Below are 21,524 nucleotides of genomic sequence, written 5' to 3'. Positions count from 1 at the left end.
AAAGATGATCATGGTCATATTTTCATTGACTCAAAAACCTAGTTGGCAACCCGACCTCTTTGGTAATCAAACTCATTTCTTTTCTCTAAATTCTACTTAGTCAAACATACTCTGTTTGAAAATTCAGCAGGGGCTCCATTAAGAAAAATAATACATTAGGGAATCTTCTTGAATTGACAATCTTGCTTAAATGAATGAATAGTTTTTCTAACTCTTTAGATGGTGGGTTGGGAAAAGAAAATGAAGGAAAAAACATATCAAATTATCAATCAATCATTTTCAAGGAAAGTTCCATTTGATATTATTTCTTACTCTCTTCCAATTTTCATAATCCCCACTATTTTTTATCCAACGAGAGTATTAGTTTCCAACATAGAGAAGCCCAAATGCATTCCCTTTTATTGTTCTACCCTATAACCGCCTCCAAGTCTCCAACCCACCTCTATTTAAACACTCCATTCTCCTAAACCCTTGACCACATTCCTCCCTTTTCCTACAAGATTCCTCTGTTTTTCCCTTCAGTATACCTCTTTTTTTCTCTGTAGCTTTGTTCTTAAGAAACCATGGTGGTTCTGTGGAGACCTGCCTTAGAACAGATTTCTTTGATAAGAAATCACAAACCCACCTTCTGTTCTGGTATTCCTACCATTGACCTCTCAAAACCAGACTCAAAAACCCTTATTGTCAAGGCCTGTGAAGAGTTTGGATTCTTCAAGGTTATCAACCATGGTATTCCATCAGAATTCATGAATAGATTGGAATCTGAAGCAATGAAGTTCTTCTCCTTATCTACACCAGAAAAAGAAAACTCAGGCCCTTTTAGTCCATTTGGCTATGGAAATAAGAGAATTGGGTCTAATGGAGATATGGGTTGGGTTGAATATATCCTCCTCTCACTCAATGAAAAAATTGTTTCTAAAAAAGATTCGGACATTTATAGACAAGACCCAGAAAATTTTGGGTAAGACCCAGAGAAACCCACCTTTTTTTTTCTTGTAAAACTATCAATCCCAAATGCATTTTTCATAGCAAATCCATGAGTTCTATGGACACTGCTCTGTTTTTCTATGATATAAAATGATCCTCTTAACTTTTTTTTGAAGGGTGTGTTTTTTTTTGTTTTTTTTTTTGCAGCTCTTCTTTGAATGATTACATATTGGCCGTGAAGAACCTGGCTTGTGAAGTTCTTGAACTGTTAGCTGAAGAGTTAAACATTAGGCCAAGGAATATTTTCAGTAAGCTTTTGATGGATGAAGAGAGTGACTCTGTTTTCAGGCTCAATCACTACCCTCCATGTCCAGAGCTTCAAACTTTGAACTGTAATCTGACTGGATTTGGAGAACACACAGACCCACAAGTGATTTCAGTTCTAAGATCAAATGACACAACAGGCCTACAAATCTCTCTCAGAGACGGGAGTTGGGTTTCAGTTCCACCTGACCAGAGCTCCTTTTTTGTCCTTGTTGGTGATTCCTTGCAGGTAAAGTTTTGCAACTAGCTCGCTTTGAATTCTCCTGTTCTTAGTTTATAGTCAATATAAAAAGAGGAAAAGGGAAGAGTATCATAATTTGAAATCTGGTCTTTGAAATATGGGCTTTTTTTGTATACTATTTTATTTAGTACTTCCTCTTCAGGTTTCATTTTTCTGTGCTAAAACTTTTTGAAATATCTAGTATTCTTAGAGTGGTATACATGGAATTGACGGTTCTATTATTAGTATTTAGCTTTTCTTTCTCTGTTGAAAAATATCATTCGGTAGTTTTTTTTTTTTTTTTTTTTTTAAAAAAAAATTTAGAATGACTTGAAATATGCATGTAAAAAAGCCAGTAGATTTTACCTATTGCATATCACTTGTAAATTTTAATGGTTTTTTTTTTCTTTAATGGGTTTTTGTGGGTTTCTTTTATATTATCCCACCTTTGTTTCTCTGCAGGTTCTAACAAATGGGAGGTTCAGGAGTGTGAAACATAGGGTATTGGCCAACAGCTTGAAATCTAGGGTTTCTATGATCTATTTTGGAGCACCTGCTTTGAGAGAAAAGATAGTACCTTTGCCAATGCTCATGGCAGAAGGAGAGGAAAGCTTGTACAAGGAGTTCACTTGGTGTGAATACAAGAATACTGCGTATAAATCTAGGTTGGCTGACGATAAGCTTTGCTTCTTTGAAAAGTAGAGGTCAGTGATGAGTGCTGATGTACTAATTTCCTTTTTTAGAAATTAGGTGGCTCTGTCAAACTAGGTTGGAAAAGCTGACCAAATTAGCCCAAGATGGAAAGGAATAAGGTTTATGCTTTTATATCAGTGTAACTACCCTCCCGATAAAATGATAAATAGTGTTTTTTTCAACTTGAAATGCAATTTGGTGGATTATAGATGTTGCTCTGGTGTATGCAAGTTGGGACCATAACAAAAGATAATGTAAAAAATTCGAGGGGCAAAATTCAATTTGATCATGTGCGTACAGAGTAATAGAAAGATAATAAAGATGCAAAAACACAAAAACACAGGCTATTCATATTAAGGCAACTATGCAGCCACGTACGAGATTCAATCTTTCACTATAATAAAGAGATAATACAAGGATTACAACAAAACTAACTCAAAATCTACAAACTTTAACACTAATTCACTTATCTTCCACCGAGGTCTTACAGTAGTCTCCACGAGAAAAATAGTAAAGAGAAAAACCCCGACTTTTACTGCCTCGTAAAGTAGTGGTGTAAGAAGTCAACTGGGAGGAGACAAGTGTTGGAATTACCTGGAATTTGCCCTGTAGAGTAGTGGTAAGTAATGTTTCATTGCCGACCTCGTAGTGTAGAGGTAGCAGGTGTCATTACATATATAGAGAGCGAAGAGAGAGAGCGTCAATCCCAAGAAATCCAAGCAAAAAACCCCCTTTTCGTGGTTTTGGGTTCGACTTCTTTAGGACGAGACAAGGTGACACATCAGTAGATAAGCAATGATTAACCAGGAGACATGACATCCCTGGTAGTCTCTAGGGATTTCAAAGCTATATTGGCAACCAAACAATGTGCTCTGCTGACAGGGCACCTAAATTCCAAGCAAGACCCCTAAGCCATCCCGGCTTTTGCGCAACCAGACAGATAAGCGACAAACATCCATTTCCCTCTTGTCAAAAGAGACACTGTAGCTAATCACATGTTCAATAAGGTATTTCATACATTACATACAAACTAGTATTCAACTCTCTCTTCCCTAGTTCAACTAACATACAATAGAAGTTACCAATCCTATAGTTTTCAAGTACACATCTTAATGTCATTCAAGGTTCCGTGTCGAATAAAATTAGAGGGTGAATCTCCCTTAAAGTCAAACGTTCATTCTTGATTGGAAATATTACAACTAGAGGGTGAAACATCCCTCAAAGCCAACTATCCCTTTTACATTTTAGATGTTATAATTCGATGGTGAAATGCCACCTAAAAGAAATTGTTCATTCTAGAATCTAGGTAGAATACAAATTGGAGGGTGAAACGTCTTCGAAATCCAATTTTTGGATTTTTAACATCTGTAAAAAAAAAAAAATTTAAAATCCAAAGATAGCTGATCGGTCTGTTAACAATCCATCGTTCAACCCATGATCAATCATCATAAAGGTGTTCCCATCAATTGTCCTAAAATTTAGGATTTGGACTTGGCTTCTCCTTGAGCAAACTTTGAGTGCTCCTAATGTTGGATTTTACCAGGTAACTATTCTTCCTCATCGGGTTAATCCTTTGCTCATCTTTCAAACTTCTCTTCGATCTCCTTGAGCAATACGGCATCTAAAGCATTGATCATTTTGGTAACAAACTCGTAATATTAAGCTCTCTATTCTCAGTTCTAATTACTAATTATGGTAGCATGTTTGTAAATCATCCAACAAGTGGTTTCTTCATTGTTATCAATCCGAGATTAGGCCTAACAAATGTGTCCCATGTATAAAGTATGGTGAGGCACAATTTCTGGTAGTCACATGACGTTGTCCACATTTCCAAAAGAAAGGTCCAACTCCAACACACTAAAGAAGCCTCCTTGGCATGCCAAATCCAAGAAGTCCACATTCTTATTTTATGTTAGCAGAGGGCTGCTAGTTAAATACGTCCAATATGGGTATGCGTAGGAGTTTAGAGGTTTAATATCAACCGTTAGATCATGCCAATAGTTGGATTAGATGGAATATGCAGAGTAGGAAGTTAGTGGTTTTATAAATACCTATGTGCGAGGGATTTTGATTTGTTTCACTTCATGAAATAAAAATTTCCACCCTCCATGGATTTGATTCATTTGAAGGTTTATCCACTCGATGTAGATCAACTTCCGACTCGTTCTTCCCAATTCCGACTAAGCCATTACATAGGTCACATAATCAATATTTCCCAATTTTGAAATATTTATCTACATGCGAATCTCTATCTTGCGAGTATTGTGCCCCTTGAGGAAAAAAAAAAGTGTCACCCCTTGCAAGAAAAAGACATGAAGACATGCTTGTCTATGGGTTGTTCCAGAGGGCCCTCCAACAGTCCAACTATTGCCATATTTGATACGTAAGCTAGGGTTTGTCTGGGACCCCTTCCGGTTTATTTGATAAAGAGAAAGATGATATACAATACGTCTTACCTAACTCTTATAAAATGTCCATCAATATAGTGTTTATTAATGGCATATAAAACATGGAAGGCTGTTAGGAAGCTCTCTGGCACAGATGTGTCCTCCTAGTAACTCTCTATAATGAGCATTATTTTCTTTTATTCATTACTACTCTGAGTTTTCATACATGCACTTCAACAACAAAAATCTCTCTACTCTGTGGAGAGTAAAAAAGGAATGACAGATACAACCTTCCTGAGAGGTGTCATGGGCTCTGGTCAAGTTTTTGTCATGCACGTTTGGGTGTGTACCCAAACTACCTTATGGGTCAAAAGAAAATATAGATAAAAATAAAATAAAAGTGTTTTAACTTTGTAGTCCAAAGCAGCTTTGTAAATAACACAAGAAAGTTGAATTTTCATATGGAAATACAATAGTTTAAGTCCCTTTCTCTATCATGCGATCCATCATACTATACCTAAAGAGGAGAAATTAGTGAAAGACGATATTCTAATGCATTTCACTCTTAGATTTTCCAACTCTTTTTCTATGTAACATATTATATACAAGATTTTCTATAGTGAAGTCATGCACATGGAGTCCTGTATAATAAAAAACATGCGGCGGCGCCGCGGCGCCCATATTATTGACTGATCTAAATCATCTAAAAATTGGGTTCTAATTTAATTCGATAGAGGTTGGGCCCCAAAAACTCCATAGGATGATCTTAACACTTTTTTTTTGTAACATGAAAGTGACTTCATCAGACTATTAGCATATTATTATGACAAGTTTATATGCATGCTGTGTGCTCGTGGAGTCCAGTATTTTTTGAAAGTAGAGTGGGGACTACTTCATAGAATGATCCAAACCGTTCATTTGTTGGGCTGCAACATAAATAGCATAGGATGATACTAATGCTCCAATCTGAAGAGGGACTTCACATGGTCTATGGTGTAAAGCCTTTTTTTTAAGACGAATGGCCGGTTTGGATCATCCGTTGAAGTGGGTGTCGAACACCATATAAAATCTACTGTACTTTGGATAATGAAATGGCATTGGTGTCAACAAGAGCCCGATACGTCGCAAACATAGACATACATCATACTGTGACGAGACAAGGAAAGATGATACGATGACGAAGGAAGAAAATCGAAGAGTGTGGTCACAGAAACTTGTGTTGAATGACTAGTGCTCATTGATGGGTCAATCTGTAGAGGAAAGGAACCCACGTAAGTAAGAGAGATAGTGACAGAATAAGAGATGAATACAGCAAATTTGACAGCTATTATACGATACGGTGATTGAAGGGTGTTGAAAGGATATGTACATGAACAGCTAGATTGCGACCAAGACCACAGGTGATGGCAGAAAACGTGAACAGGTTTTATTACCGCTTGGCATTCTGTCATTCTAGCCTTCTACGGTTAACTTGCCTCTTCACGCATGACTTTATTATCCCACGTTACTTAGGCCTAGCAACAATGGGATTTTATTTTATTTTTGTGCAAAATTAATTCATCTAGTGGTGAGAGACTTGTAGGAGAGAGGAAGAAGAGATTTGAGAGAGCATGAATCAGGAGAGGGTGACTAGTGGTTAAAAACTTAAAAATAAAGAAATAAACTGACTATTTTGAGTGTTTTTTTTTCTTTGTTTTCAGTCTTTTCTCATGATAAAATCATAGAGTAGGGATCTTACTTACGACTTATGAGTGCGCCTTACATAGTCTGTCTCATATTCTATGGAAAAAAAATTCATGGTACCAAACATGACCTTAGGTTGAGTTTGGTTAGTCAACCCCTTAATTGGTTACCAATATAGCATTGAAATTCCTAAAGACTAGTAGGGATATCTCATAGTTAAATCATTGTATGTATGCTGATGTGTCACCCTTGTCTCCTCCCTATAAAATCCAAGTAAAAAACAAATAAATAAGTGGAAATTTGCTTGGATTTCTTGGGAAGGATGTTTTTCCCCCTCTTTCTCTTTCTTCCCTCTCTATATTGATAATAAGCGGAAATAAGTTGTTTTCGGTTTGCCCCTACGTACCTCTTTTTACTCCATCAATCAACTTGGCACGAGTCCCTTCTTCTCACTGGAGCATCCAAAGGCCTACGTTGGATATACCAAAACCATCTTAAGCGGGTTGACAACCTAACACTACTTATCATTATTCTACGAGGTAATGTTCAACTAAGTCCAATGCTTGTGGCCCTGTTGACTACTTACACCACTACTCTTCGAGGTAATTAATACCTGCAAGGTATTAAGCAGAAATATAATTGTGTAGGATTGTTTCTCAATTAAATACAATAAGCTGCAGAAACGACCAAATAAGGTCGATTATGAAAATATCAACCATTTGGGCCTGCGCAGGAAAAATATTTCCTGAGGAGAATTTTCTTTGGAAATTCTTTATTCCAATTATGAGAATGAACTGAAAAAGGAGAAAGAGAGAGAGAGAGAGAGAGAGAGAGAGAGAGAGAGAGCTTAGGTTTTAGATACTATTCTTCCCCTTAAAACTCGTTGTTAGGTCTTTGTTTATCTGTCTTTATCGTTAGAAGTCATCTTGCTCTTAAGATTCTCTTCTTTCCTTCTTAGAATTTCGAAGCTCCAACCAGTTGTTAAACTTTTAATCTCCAACCAAAAGTAGTTAGAACGCGATCTTTTGACTTTAGAGTAGAGAGCAGATCGTATCACGGCAGTGTCATGTCACGAACAAGTTGCAATTTGCTTTAGGGAATTGACATATTCACCAAGACTTAGGTACTTTCATCTATGTCGTTTTGAACTAGTTGATGGATTAACTATTAAAAGATGATGTGATTTATCAAAAGCTACCGACAACTAATAAAACACAGGTGTTGTTTATAAAAGTCAGGATTGCAATTATCAAGATTAGGGACTTCTACAAGTTAAACTGTACTAGATTAACATATAGTTATCCCTAAAAGCTATATATGTAGAGCTGACCACATGATGAACAGCCACATTGAAATGTAATTTAGCCACTTGTAACTCTGAATAGGGGTATCTAAATGATGTTTCTTACAAATTGCATTTTAAAACTGGTGTCTATTTCCCGTCATCATCCCTGCAAACCCCCATAAACAGCTTGGATACTATACAATATGATTGCATGAATCCAAATCCAAAAAGAAAAAGGACTAGGACATTGCTCAAACCAGTCGACAAAAAGGAAAAATAAAAAAGAAAGAAAACACAGAAACCAAGTTTCGCTCCCAATTTCTTTGTGAAGCAACAACTAGTTAATGGACAGTGCGTTACTTGCTGCCATTTCTATAAACACACTTAGAGACAAGATAAGATGCTCTAGCATCAACCAGCAACATAGAGAAGCATTGATTATAAACTTAAAACAAGAAAAAGCTCTAATTACTAAAGTCAGGGGAGACTAATGGGGGCATTTAGCGGTACCCTTGCAATGGGTCAGCAGTTTTCCCAGACCTTGCATCTGTCCATGCTTTTGCAATCGTCCGCTTCATGTCTTCGTCTCCGTCTTCATACATGTTCTGCAAAATAAAATCCCACCATTCATTTAGCTTGGGCCCGAAATGTAGAAATCTTGGATCAATGGATGGATGATTGAGAGGCACACCGCACAAACTACAGCAAAGACCACGAGGCCACCCATATGCAATCAAAACAGCTGGTATGAGGATGGCCCGCTGTATGATTTGAGATGCAGACAGTGGATTGTGCTGTGTGTCTCTCACTAAGGCCCTGTTCGTTTCAGATTATGACAACCGGTCGTCAGCCCTAAACCCATTTTTAGACTCAAATTTAAATGTAATTTAGAGTCCAATAATAGGTTTTGGAGTGACAATCAGTTGTCAAAATCTGAAACAAACAGGACCTAAATTGTTTATCTTTGTGAATAGATTGTCAAGTAAAGGAAAGATGAAGACTCACCTTCATCAAACCCATGATTCCTGCCATAGGATCTTTTTCTTTATCGAGATTTGGCTTCAGCTACAAAAATCATAGAACAGGCCATGAGATAACAAAAAACAAGGAAAAATGGCAATAACACTCACTAATGAATCAAAAGCAATAATAAACTAAGTTTTCCAGCTTCCAAAAATCTCCTCTATATATTTTCGCTAGCCTCAGAGTGAACTAAACTGGCTGATCATCTGAAACAAAATACATCTAGAGTGAGCTAGAAATCCCAGTAAGTAACCACCAACCTTAACTAGTCGGATTAAACATGTGCGATAAAAACATTTCAGACCAGAGACCTTCAAAATATATTATAAAAAATATTTTTCTTTTGCAAAACAACGAGTTCAATTAAATCTTTAAACGGTTTTGCAATCTCCATTTACATAAAACAATTCATAAATTTAAAATACTTTTGAAAATCAACAACATTTGCAACTACGAGCACACTTATCTACAACGTGTAATACCACCCAAGAGGCGGGGGGTTCAGAACGGAAGCCACATATTTCCCCGTGGCGGAAGGGGCAGAGCCAGGAATTTACATGGGGGGGGAGGGGGGGGGGGGGGGAGGGGTGCATCCTCCCCTGCATGGCAGGCTTCACAAATCTACAACGTGTTACAGAAAACATGATCATCCTGCCAATGTCTAACCCCTAGTTCGCACGGTCAGACTGGGAATCTGAAACAAATACATTACAGAGCATATCCATAGTTCAATAAAACTATTCAGATGTATCATCATGACTTCGCAAACCTACAACGTGTTACAGAAAACATGATGATCCTGCCAATGTATAACCCCTAGTTGGCACGGTCAGTCATAGTCACTATGACTGGGAATCTGAAACAAATACATTACAGAGCATATCCATAATTCAATAAAACTATTCAGATGTATCATCATGCATGATATGTCCACATTCCAGAGTCAGTACTTTGAGCATAGAAATCAAAGCAAGTTCCAGTGATGCACGTCAAATAACTATTTTGCATACTTGATCCTAATAATTGATTTAAAACAACTCCATTTATCAAATAAGATACAACAGAAGTTTCCCTTCTCAAAGTTAATTAAATATCAAATAAGATTCAATAAAAAAATCACTAGTCGCCAATATTCAATAGTAGAATAGCTTTTTTTTTAAATGATTGCCAATTTTATTGATAGCGGAGAAGAACGAGGTGATCGTACAAAGAGGGGGACGAAACAATACAAAAAAGGACAATCTACTAACAAAAGAAAAGTCAAGGCAGAAGAGGGTCAAAAACCGCTAAAGCTTCCTTAGAGACGTCATCTCTAGCAAGACTATCTGCCACCTTGTTGGCAAAGCGACGCACATGCAGAAACACTACTGGAAAAGATCTCACCCAATAAAACATCTCATCAAACAACCTGTCAAATCTCCAAGGCGGCTGGCTTTTGAGAGCCATTGAGCTAACGAATTACATTCAACGAGTAACCTTCTCCACCACATTCATAAGCAGATCACCACAAGCTTTAGACCTTGGTAAACTGCGTGAACCTCTGCTGCCGTAGCGTCTGCCACTCCTATGGGGCCTGCAATATCCCATACTACCCCCAAGGTCATTTCTCAGGACGCCCCCAACCCCAACCAGGCCGGGATTTCCCAAACTAGAGCCATCAAAGTTGAGCTTTAGAAAAATGGGCAGAGGGGGATCCAATTCTTGAACAATTTTTTGCTTGAACTCCACACTACAACAAACTTCACTCCACCTTTCCCATAGGTCATAGGCTGATACAAATCTAAAACGAGGAAGGGATTTGACCCGGGAGATCGTCAAGACAATCAGTTTGACCTAAAGGAAAGCAATGCCTTTGGAGACCCCTTTAAATATTTTAACATTTCTTTCCTTCCATAGCACCCATATAGTAGCTAGGAAACATACATTCCACAGTGCCACCGTCCATTCCAGTAAGAGGTCAATGAGTTCTACAGGGAAACCCCAAGTGATGCCAAATCTACATTATACTTTACTGATTTACTCCAAATCTCCCAAGCGGTTTTGCAATAAATAAGTAAATGATCAACAGTTTTCCCCCGCCTCTAGGCAAAGAGCACAGTGATCTATAATGAGAATCTCCCTTTTACGAAGAAAATCTACCGTCTGAATCCTCTCCCGTAACTCCGCCCATCCAAAGGTGCACACTCTAGGAGGATCTTTGATTATCCACACTCAAGCTATCTTGGAGAACACCAGGCAAGTCACTGAATAGTAGAATAGTTTTTCTAAACTATTTTAATATAAGCGCATATTAGAATAACTTTTCTAAACTATTTTCATATAAACGCTACTTTTTAGAAAATGACATGTTGAAATACACAAGAGAAGGTGAGAAATCACTTGCCTAACAAAGCCCCTTCTAAAATTCGACTTTTCAAGATGAAGATCCTTCCAAAGCGAAAAGATAGAGGTTTAGGTAAGGTAATGTGAAAAGGTTGGGCTTCAAGAAGGCAAGGAAAAAAGAGGCAAAAGGATTGTTGGTTTGGGAAGTTGGGGTTTAAGTGCAGAATTTCCGCACTTTTTGGTAGCGAGCACGGGCCTCTCTTTGCGAAAAGTTAATAGTAACCTAACATGTTTTGCAGATTCTGGAGGGCCACGCTTTGGTTCTAAAGATCGAAGGAGCGGCAAGGAAATTGTTGAACTATGGGTAATTCAGCATATTGATTAAAGAACTTTGGCGTGGAAATGAACTAAGTTGTCGGCCATTCGTAGAGTGTGATGATCAGAGGCGTAGACCGCTGAATCTCTGGCCTTAAAAACAATTTGCAGGGCGGCGGCTTGATGACTGAAATCTTATTGACAGTAGGAAAAATACAACAAGAAGGTGGCTAGAAGTTCAGTGAATCTAAATGTTTGATAATGTGGACTAGTGGCTAATCAAGGCCTTCCAAATTCAGGGATTTCTGCTGCTGAAGGATTTTCATGCACATCATGATTCAGATTCAAAGGATGCTAGACCTCTGACTTCCTCATCGATTTATAGTAGGTCTCCTATTTCATTTAAAATCACATTTCACAGTCAACTGCCTTGTTTAAAAAACAGAGTTTTTATAAGGAGCCAACCCCCAAGTCCCGTGTGGATGGTACCGCCCTTGATATTTGATCCGACAACAGCCCACTTTTTAAGAGGCTGCTGCTGGATCAAATATCAAGGGTAATACTGCCCACACGGGATTTCACGGTCGGCCACCATAAAAATAAATAAAAAATTCCAAGGCCAACGAAAACTAAGGCTATAGCCTTTTTTATATATTATCAAGGCTATAGCCTTTCTCGTCCAACACCACTAAACCCAAAGAAAACGAAAATAAGTCAAGAGCCTTATTCGACTTAACCCTAAAACATATTCTCTAAACTTCCTACGTGTGTGTGCATGAGGGTCAAGTGTTGAATCGTCCACCCCTTATCTGAGGCACAATCTTAGGACGAAAAATTTTTCTCACCCACATCATCCCAGCAAACAGGAGATCTACACTTTCTCCCGTACATAGCCTCATATGGAGTCATCATCCCAGCAAATTTGCAAATCAGAATACTCTTTTTGCCAAAAAAAAACCACTAATAAGAGGAAGAGTAATAGTTCAAAGCATTTACCTTCAGCCATAACAGGTTCGAATGTAGGAGTTTCCATCATGATCCTTCATGTGACTTCTATCGGAGGCAAACCAACCAAGGAAAGTGGAAGTTGTAATACACTTTCGTTATTACCGAAAAGGGATGCACGAAACATGTTGGATTGAAATTTTTCTTTATATAAGAGGTGAAGAGTGGAGCAGAGCTGGCAGAGAAGAGAGACCACCCTGAAATCTGAAAGACATACTCCCCTTTCCAACTGAACAAGCGAGGCAATGGAATCGAGAGACTGGGATGCAACGGCCAATGGCGGCAATGCCTAGGAACTGGTCGATACGAAAAAGCAATTCTTCCTCTCCCTCCACTCCCTTCTCCCCCATTCTAATGACGTCCCAAAAGAGCCATTGCCTGTCCTTGACGAGATTATCAAATTCATCCTTTTGATAGAGGCCCAACTCCGATCTCTCCAGGCCCAAAGAGACACTCTTCTCCCTCCATCTCCCAACAGCAATATTGCCTCTTCTTCCTCCCCTGCCATACTTGTTTCTGATCCTAACTCCACCTCTTCTTCCTAACCCGTCGTCCTCATCTCTGATAGTGACCCGGCTTCTTCCAACTCCGGCGACTACGCAACTTGTTGATAGTTGGTTGGATCATTGTGCTCTGTGTATGGAGGTTGGGGAGTCGGTTGATTATCTATTCTCCCACTGTAGAGTAACTAGAGAGATTTGGGGATGCATCCTCAAACGATTTGGCGTAGTTTGGGTCTTTCCATCCTGGTTCTCTGACATGTTTGATAGTTGGTTTCACTTGCCTTGGCCAATTAGAGGAAGAATCGTCTAGAAGTTGCCCTTGTTGGCGAAAATTTGGATCATATGGAAGGAGAGAAATGGTCAGTGAAAGGCCCATCCTTTGCTTTCTCGCAAATTATCTCTAGTGAAATCTTGGGCTGGGATTCTACCAAGCTTTAGATTTGTTTCCACTCAGACCTATTGCAAGAGTATTGTGTAGTATTGTAATAGTGGGGACAGGAGGGATCCACCGGCGCCCCGGTGGAATCCACCTTATTGGGAAAGTTGCCTTATTTCCCACAAGTTGTGGGAAGGCGGAAACGGAAAAAGGAAAGAAGCTTTTTATAGGTTTTGGTTTTGGTAAAAATCTATAATATTAAACGAGGTATTTTCTCTTGTGTGAGGTGCGGCAAACATAAGAGAGAGAGAGAGTCTTGGGTTCCTCTCGGGGTTTCTTCTCGGGGTTTTCTCTTGTGCTTTGTCTGGTTGCTTGAATTTAGTTGGGAGATTAGTAGAAGAAGAAGTCAAAGGGAAGCAGACAAGCATGGAAGATGGGGAGAAGGATAGTAGAAGATTGGTAAGTAGTGTTTGGTTGCGTGGCAATCCCCGAGAAGGTTAGCGGAAGATGTAGGGGTGTCATTACCATGGAAGCAGGATTCGTTCTCAGCAGTGGGGAATCGCGAATCCCCGGTTCACAGTTCAGACTCGTGATTCGCGACGGTTCCCTAAATTAAGGGAATCGTGATTCCAAAACGCCGGAAACGCGATTTCAGTATTTTTAAAAAGAGTTATTAATTTTGTGGAAACGCGATTTTTTTTAAATGGAATCGTGATTCTTGTTTCGAAAAAACGCGAATCATAAATTCTTGGAATCGTATTCCTAATGTAGGGAATCGTGATTCCCCATATTTTCCAGTTTTAGATCTAATTTTTTTTAGAATTACATTTTTTACCAACTAATTCTCAAAACCCTTTAGGGTTATTTCTGTCTTTTCAATTTTAAACCCTAAAGCCGCGTATAAAGAAGATATTAGTTTTTTTTTTCACTTTCCTCCATCTTCGCTGTTCTTCCGACTCCAAGTCTCCGACTTTCGAGTTCCGATTTTGACGGTTTTATTTTATTTTAAACCCTAACAGAGGAAGAGGGAGAAGAGAAGAAGAGGGAGAAGAGGGAGAAGAGAAGAAGAAGAAGAAGAAGAAGAAGAGGGAGAAGAGAAGAGAAGAACTTGTAAGTTAAAGTGTTAAACCCTAAGTTCCTCTGTTACTTGAATTTCTGAGAATGGCTATTTCAAGTTGCAAGTTGCAACCAATTTGGATAATCCAAAATCTGTTTTTTTTTTTTTGTTGTGTTTTCTCTATTTTTTTCTAGGGTTGAAACAAATGGTACTCAAACTCCAACTCCGTCTCGTCTGTCGTAATCACCCTAAGGTCAGAGACTTCCTTCACAGGTTTTCTTTTCTCTTTTCTTTCCATGTTTGGATTTCCTTCAACAATTTATGGGAACGTTATATGATTATGGTTAATTTAGAAGGATATCAAAAATTAGGAACTTTCATAAATGTTTTTCCTTTCCAAAGTCCAAACTTTTCCAGAAATTTCTTGCAATCCAACAATCCAAACATGTCCTTATTCACATTTTTTCATGTCTTGTTTGATTCCATTTCTTGCCTTTTTTTCTTTTAGTTTTTCTTCTTCCTTTCTAGGGTTTCACTTTGCTGGACATCAAATTTCAATTCGGATGCAATTTGGGTCTTTTTCTGATTCCAGTTTATTTGTGTACTGCAATCTGAAAAGGCCCAAATTGCAACTTTGATGTAATTGTTAGCACTAAGCAAACCCTTTAAAAAATGCCTTCATTTTCCCTAAGTTGCAGATTTCGGGTAGAACCATAGAAAACAATATAACTGATTTTGTTTTTATTTTCTTTTTAGTTGTAAGTTGCAGAATTCGTTGTAAGTGGCAGATTTGTCTTGGTTTTTCTATTTTTTCTTATGTTGATTCCCACATATTTCCATATTATTGTCTGCTTGTTTAGTTGGTGCTTAAAAGTATTAGCTGCTTTAAATATAGCATACCCTTTATTTGATTTTGCTCGGTGCTTTTGTTTATACTTTATATTTTGTTAGGACTTAGGACCTAGGAGCAAATACCTTCGTTATCATAAGTCATAACTAGCAGATTTTATCATTTTAGTACATCTGACAAGTAACTTTTATCATTTGTTATTCAATAGTAGTACGAGCCTACGCGGAAAACTGTTATCATCTAAATGGAAAACTGTTATATTTGGAGAAGCATGTTTATGTTTAATGGTGTAATACTGAATGCTTAGATTTTCATGTATTTTCCTTAAATTTTATCATTTTTTAATTTTTTATCGCTCCCCGGCGACTCCCAGGCGAACCCACGATTCCCGCTCCCAACCATCGCCGGAGCCTTCAATTCCCGCTTTTGATTCCCGAATCGAATCTCACTTTCGAATCCCAAATCGAATCCCGCTTTCGATTCCCGCCCTGGCAACCTTGGCCATTACCAAAATAGAGTGGAAAAGAGAGAAAAGGAAGAGAGAGAGAGAGAGAGATAGAGAGAGAAGATTCTTCTCCTAATCTTCCCCAAATTTCACCAAAATGGTGAAAGATGAGGAGAAGATTAGAGGAGGGAACATTGCCGCCACATATGAAAAAAGGTAATAATGATGTTGGTCAAAGAGAGTTTGGGCAACCAAACATGCTTTGGGCAGATCTTCGGGAGATCATCGGCGTTTCAAACGCCGATGATCTCCCACATTTGAGCAACCAAACAAAGCATTGGGGTTTTTTCTTGGGTTTTCTTTTGGGGTTTTCTCTCAGGTTAGTCTTGGTGTACGGTCTTAGTTGAGAGAAGCAAGGAAAGGGTTGCAGGTTTGTGAGTTTGGGTTTAATCCATTGTAATCCTTGTAATCCATCGTAATCCTTATATTTTTTATGATATGGCAAGAGTTCTCAAGAATTCCATAGCACTCAAACCACTTCTCAATAAAATAAAATATGGGCTTCAAAACAAGGGAGTTATAATTCTCAAAGTGAGTTCACTACTAACGAATCAAAAGCAATTATAAACGAAGTTTTTTAGGTTCCAACAACTCTCGCCTATATATTTTCGCCAGCCTCAGAGTGAACTAAACCTGCTAATCATATGAAACAAAATGGAAAACGCTTCTAAAATGGGTTCCTATTTAGAAAATAAAGACCACGATAAAATTGGCCGATGATTTCATCAATTTCAAAGTGATTTTTGGTTTTCATTGGGATACGTGCCTCTTCCTTTGTCTTATGGCGTACGTGTCACGAGATTGACTCCCGTCTTTTTTTCAAATGTGATTCCTGTTTTGCTAGAAACCCTCAAACAAAATAAATATAGAGTAAGCTAGACAGTCCAATATGTACCCACCAACCTTAACTAGCGGATCAAGCATGTGTGATAAAAACATTTCAAAACAGAGACCTTCAGAATATAATATAAAAATATTTTCCTTCTGTATAACAATGAGGTTCTCAATTAAATCTTTGCACAGTTTTGCCATCTCCATTTGCATAAAACAATTCATAAATTTAAAAATACTTTTGAAAATCTACAGCCTATTCAAGTACGGCAACACTTATCACTGTGTCAGACTGAGAACAAAAGCCACATACCACCCCAGTGGCGGGGTTCATAACTAGAGGCACATACTTCCCATGTAACGAGGTTAACAGACATACCACATGAAACAGAATAAATAATCATGCTACCAGTGTTTAACACCCCAATTAACAGGTTCCAGATCATAGTCAGGCTGAGAGTCTAAAAAAATAACGAAAGAAAATATCCAGAATTTATAAAACAATTCAACGGTATCACCATGTGCATTTCGTTTACAATCCAGAGTAACTACTTTGAGCATAGAAATCAAAGCAATTTCTACTGCTACACGTCAAATACCTATTCCTACATACTTAATATAAATATTTGATTTAAAATAATTTCATTTATCAAATAAGATTCAATAGCAATTTCCCTTCTCAAAGTTATTTGAATATCAGATGAGATCCAATAGCAAAATCAATTGTAACTAAGATTCCATAGTAGAATAACTTTTCTAAATTATTTTAATATAAACACTACTTTTTAGAAAATAACATGTTGAAATACAATAGAGAAGGTGGGAGATCACTTACCTCACAAGGCCGCTTTGAAAATTCCCTTTTCCAAAATCAAAATTGAGACCCCAAGGAAAGAACATGAAGATATTTCAAAAGCAAAAGGATGAAGGTATATAGGTAAAATAATGTGAAAAGGTTGGGCTTCAAGAAGGCATGCAAAAGAGAGTCAAAAGGGGCTATCAGTTTGGGAAGTAGGGGTTCTAAAGTGCAGAATTTTCGCACTTTCTGGTAGCGAGCATGTGCCTCCCTTTGGGTCCATTTGAATGCAACAAAATATGCTCCCTTTGGGCTCGTTTGAATGCCACAAAAGGCTAGAATGGAAAGTAATCCCCAATGGTCAATTTTTTTCTGTTTCTGCCTGTGAAATCATTGCTTGGTTTATATGGAAAGTAGGGAAAATCCTTGTCGATGGGTTGTCGGCTGACGTGGCACCATATATTTCGACTAGTATTTCTCCTATTTTTAAGCAGAAAAGGTGAGAAAGAGAAACTCTCTCTCTCTCTCTCTCTCTCTCTCTCTCTCTCTCTCTCTCTCTCTCTCTCTCTCTCTCTCTCTCTCTCTCTCATACACACGTTTTAACCGGTGATTGTTCATATTTTCTTTCCCTTTCATGTCTGCCAAACAGTCATTGGAATCGGAAATTTTTCCGATTCCCAGTATTGACAGTCCTTTCCTTCTCATGTCGGTGACGTCGCACTTTCCATTTCTGAATCCTTTGCCGCCATCCGAATGGAACCTTTGCGAAAAGTTAACAATAAAACTTGCGGGTTTTGAGGGCAACGATTTGGCTCTGATGATCGAAAGAGTAGATCGGCGAGGAACCAGCTGAAATATGTGTAATGCAGCAAGTTGGTTGAAAGGCTTTGGTGTGGAAATGAACTAAACCGTCAGTTATTCGCAAAGTGTGATGACCAGTGGCGTAGATTGCTGAATTTCTAAGCATAAAAACAATTTGCAGGGCAACATTTGATGAACGAAATTGTATTGGCAGTAGGAACAAGACAGCAGGAAGGTGGTTGGAAGTTCAATGTAAACAAATTTTTCAAAAGGTGGACAGGTGGCTGATCAAGGTCTTCCAAATTCAGGGATTTCTGCTGCTCAAGGGTTTTCATGCACAACACGATTGAGATTCAAAGGATGTTGGACCTCTTGCTTGCTCGTTGATTTGGAGCAGAGGTCACCAATTTCATTTAAAATCACATTTCAAAGGCAACTTCCTGTTAAAAAACCAATCTAAATCCAACGAAAATCAAGAAAGGCTATAGCCTTCCGCGCCCAACACCACTAAACTAGAAGAAAACGAAAAGAAGGCAAGAGACTTATTCCACTTATTCAGCTAAACCGACTTAACCCTAAAACATATTCTTTAAACTTCCTGAAACTTCTCCATCAGGGCCAGGTATTATAGACAATGTTGTGAATTAACACCCACAGCATCACTTTTTAAATTGGGCAGTTTTCCATGATTTATATATAAGTGTAGTTCATTGCTCTTCCTTAAAGAATACACAAAGAAATAAAAAGTAATAAACATAAAAATGGTTCCTCTCCTTGACCTATGTCTAGTTCATGATAATCAGAACAAAAAAAGATGAATAAGAAAAGAATACAGAGAAGAGTGCGCCACAATTACCTTATCTTCTTTGAAGTGCAGGTCTAGCCAGTTCCCTTTTGAAGCCTTGAACAATGTGATGATAACCTTATTGGGCTTAACCACCACCTTAGATTTCTCAGGTACAATCTCCTTGTTCAATTTTGGTATAGCACACCGATAATTCTTCCCTTGGACATCATGGAATTTCACATCAACCGACATCGCCTTGAAAACCGTCTCTACCTTATCCTGATCCACACCTTCTAAGGACACATAAATCTGAAGAAAAAACCTAAATCAGTCTGTCATTCAATACCAATTAACAACAGATATGACCCCTTTAGAAAGCAGAATAGTTTCAATTACCAACCAAACCATAACATAATAATAATGTAGCATTATTGAAGAAAAATCACCCCAAACAAATGGGAGTGGAGATTTAATCAATACAAATCAGAGAAAATCTTCTACTCAAGCCTTTCCTACATATGCTTAGTAGTAATAAAACGAAATTCAAGATTGAGAGAGGAGCTGAACCTTATGAATCAACGGAAACTTTTTGGAGACTAAAAACAAAATTCAACATTGAGAATATTGTCAAATGGGCTGAAAATTAATCAAACCCACAAGAACCATAATAATTCCCAGATCAGAAATTGCAGAGAAAAGACTTACCCTGTTTTCCCTAACATTCACCCTCACCCCAATCTACCATAATAAGCTTTCAAAGAAATTGATTAAACTATGCAAAACAGTAGTGGTTGGCTATACAAGACTAAAACATTTTACTAGTGAAATTAATAGAACAAAATGGATACATCATTAATGTCGACCATGAAAAATCAACATACCTTGATTTTGTCGTTATCTTGATCCCAACTGAATGATCCAAGAGTGACATAATTCCGTGCCGGGTTACTAGGCACCTTCGTTCCAATAACCAGATTAGAAGCTTGCGCAATCGGTGCCGCAACACTAGCTTTCAACAACTAAAGAGATTGAGATTCAGCAAAGTGAGCAAATAAATTACAAAACCATCCTTACTGAACTTAATAGAGTAATGACCAAAATAACAAGGGCAAGATATTCAATATCCTATCACTCTATCAGTGGAAAAAGTAAAGAAGAAGTGGAAATGCAGAAAACGGAAAAATAAAAGGTAGATGATTGAATTCAAAGTGTAAAAGAAACAAGATTTAGGGTTTCAGAACTGACCGGTAGAAGAATTAGATGGATATGAAAACGAAATCTCAAGGGTTTATAATTTAGGGGAAAATGTGCTAAATTTCAAATGATAAAAAAAAAAAAAAAAAAGTACCTTGTCCAAGTTTTGAATCTCGGAGGAGAGAAGAGAAAGGGTTCGAGGCCTTTTGGCGATTGTTTGGAGGTGACGAAGCTCCTCCAAATCCAGACACAGATCTTCTGCCATTTCTCTCTAGGGTTTCTTTCTCTTCTGCACCCTTTTGTACAGATTCTTTTACAGGAAGTTTCTAGAGGCTCTTCGTTCTGAATTTCTCATGTATATCGCAAAAACTTCTAGAGCTAAAATACTAGAAATGCCCCTAAAATCTCTGATATACAATGGCCGTTAGTCCCAAGTGTTTTGGGTATTATGGTCAATTGCTTAATCAAATGCTATATGACCATTCGCCATCCCTTACAATATAATATGCATTTATGTTATGATCTTGTCCATTGATCGTGTGGGCCAGACATGAATATGTAGGGCAGTCGTGGGTCCGACAGAAAGACGCATCATACTAACCGTTCTCCCTATATCCTACAAAGAATGATTATCATTTCTGCGATAGGGACCTTGAGGAACTATAAGGGCTTATGGGGGGCCGACAAAATAATAGCTTTATTGGACAGTTGGACCACAAGAGAAAAGTGAGGATCAAGGGCCCATAAATCATGGGGCTAAGCCTTATATAAGCAATACATTTGGCTCATGATTATGATTTATGATGATCAAAACTAGGGCTGCAACTCGAGCCGGGTTTTACCCGACCCGCATCGACCCGACCCGAAAATAGCCTGGGTTGGGTTTAGGTTTCATGGGTTTCGGGTCGAGCCGGGTTGAGCATTCAAAAGCCTGCATGAATCCCGGGTCGAGCTGGGTTTGAAGGGGCCCGACCCGAGTTACATAAGTTATAATATGTACATTTTTTTCTATTGTTAGTTAAAAGTTAAAAGTAAAAACCCACGCACCCATTGTTACTGTATGTGAGTGTAATTTCTACTTCTATGAGTTGAGTTGATTCAGCATTGTGTGATTGTAATTACAACATTGTTTGATTACAACATTGTTTGATTCAAGTGTGATGTGAGTGTAATTACATCATTGTTTGATTCAAGTGTAATGTGAGTGTAATTTCTGCTTCTATGAGTTGAGTTGCCTTGCCAGACAAGAATTTTCCTAAAAAAATTGTGTCAACGTGAAAAAACCCGAACCGACCCGAGATTTATCATGGATAGGGCCAGGCTTGGGAATCGTGGGTTTTCCGAAAAAAAACCCGACCCGAGATATTTCTCGGGTAGGGTTGGGTTCTCCAAAACCCGACCTGCCAGACTCGAGTTGCAGCCCTAATCAAAACTATTGATCAGGTGGGTACACCACATGATGAGACTGGAATCTCCAATCGCTGACTACAAAGATTTCATTCGTTGATTATTCGAAGCTTCAAACAATGGAAAGAAGTTCTAAAGAAAAGTACTTTTTTTTATCAAGAGATGAAGATCTCAAACGTCACTAGAAGTCTTGTAGTGGCCTACAAAATGAACGGCCCTGATCATTTTGAACA

The 21,524-nt window shown here is 38.2% G+C and overlaps 2 protein-coding genes across 2 annotated transcripts; one reads left to right on the top strand and one right to left on the bottom strand.

Moving 5' to 3' along the window:
- The first annotated feature begins 336 nt into the window (after positions 1–336).
- LOC143860841 (gibberellin 2-beta-dioxygenase-like) lies at positions 337–2,346 on the top strand. Its single transcript, XM_077371673.1, has 3 exons — positions 337–961; positions 1,135–1,480; positions 1,934–2,346. The coding sequence occupies exons 1-3, from the start codon at positions 564–566 to the stop codon at positions 2,171–2,173; spliced, it is 984 nt and encodes a 327-aa protein (XP_077227788.1). The 5' UTR covers positions 337–563; the 3' UTR covers positions 2,174–2,346.
- A 5,463-nt stretch (positions 2,347–7,809) lies between these two features.
- Positions 7,810–20,233, bottom strand: LOC143860418 (uncharacterized). The gene is made up of 5 exons (XM_077371040.1): positions 20,039–20,233; positions 19,572–19,709; positions 18,760–18,999; positions 8,525–8,584; positions 7,810–8,124 (listed from the first exon to the last, which is right to left on the bottom strand). The coding sequence occupies exons 1-5, from the start codon at positions 20,147–20,149 to the stop codon at positions 8,020–8,022; spliced, it is 654 nt and encodes a 217-aa protein (XP_077227155.1). The 5' UTR covers positions 20,150–20,233; the 3' UTR covers positions 7,810–8,019.
- Positions 20,234–21,524: the final 1,291 nt, after the last annotated feature.

This window comes from Tasmannia lanceolata, unplaced genomic scaffold (genome assembly GCF_043159265.1).
Source record: "Tasmannia lanceolata isolate RefF3 unplaced genomic scaffold, GAP_Taslan_0.1 ptg000037l, whole genome shotgun sequence".
NCBI lineage: Eukaryota > Viridiplantae > Streptophyta > Magnoliopsida > Canellales > Winteraceae > Tasmannia > Tasmannia lanceolata.
The sequence above is the reverse complement of the archived record's forward strand: the minus strand, read 5'-3'. Positions and strand labels throughout refer to the sequence as shown.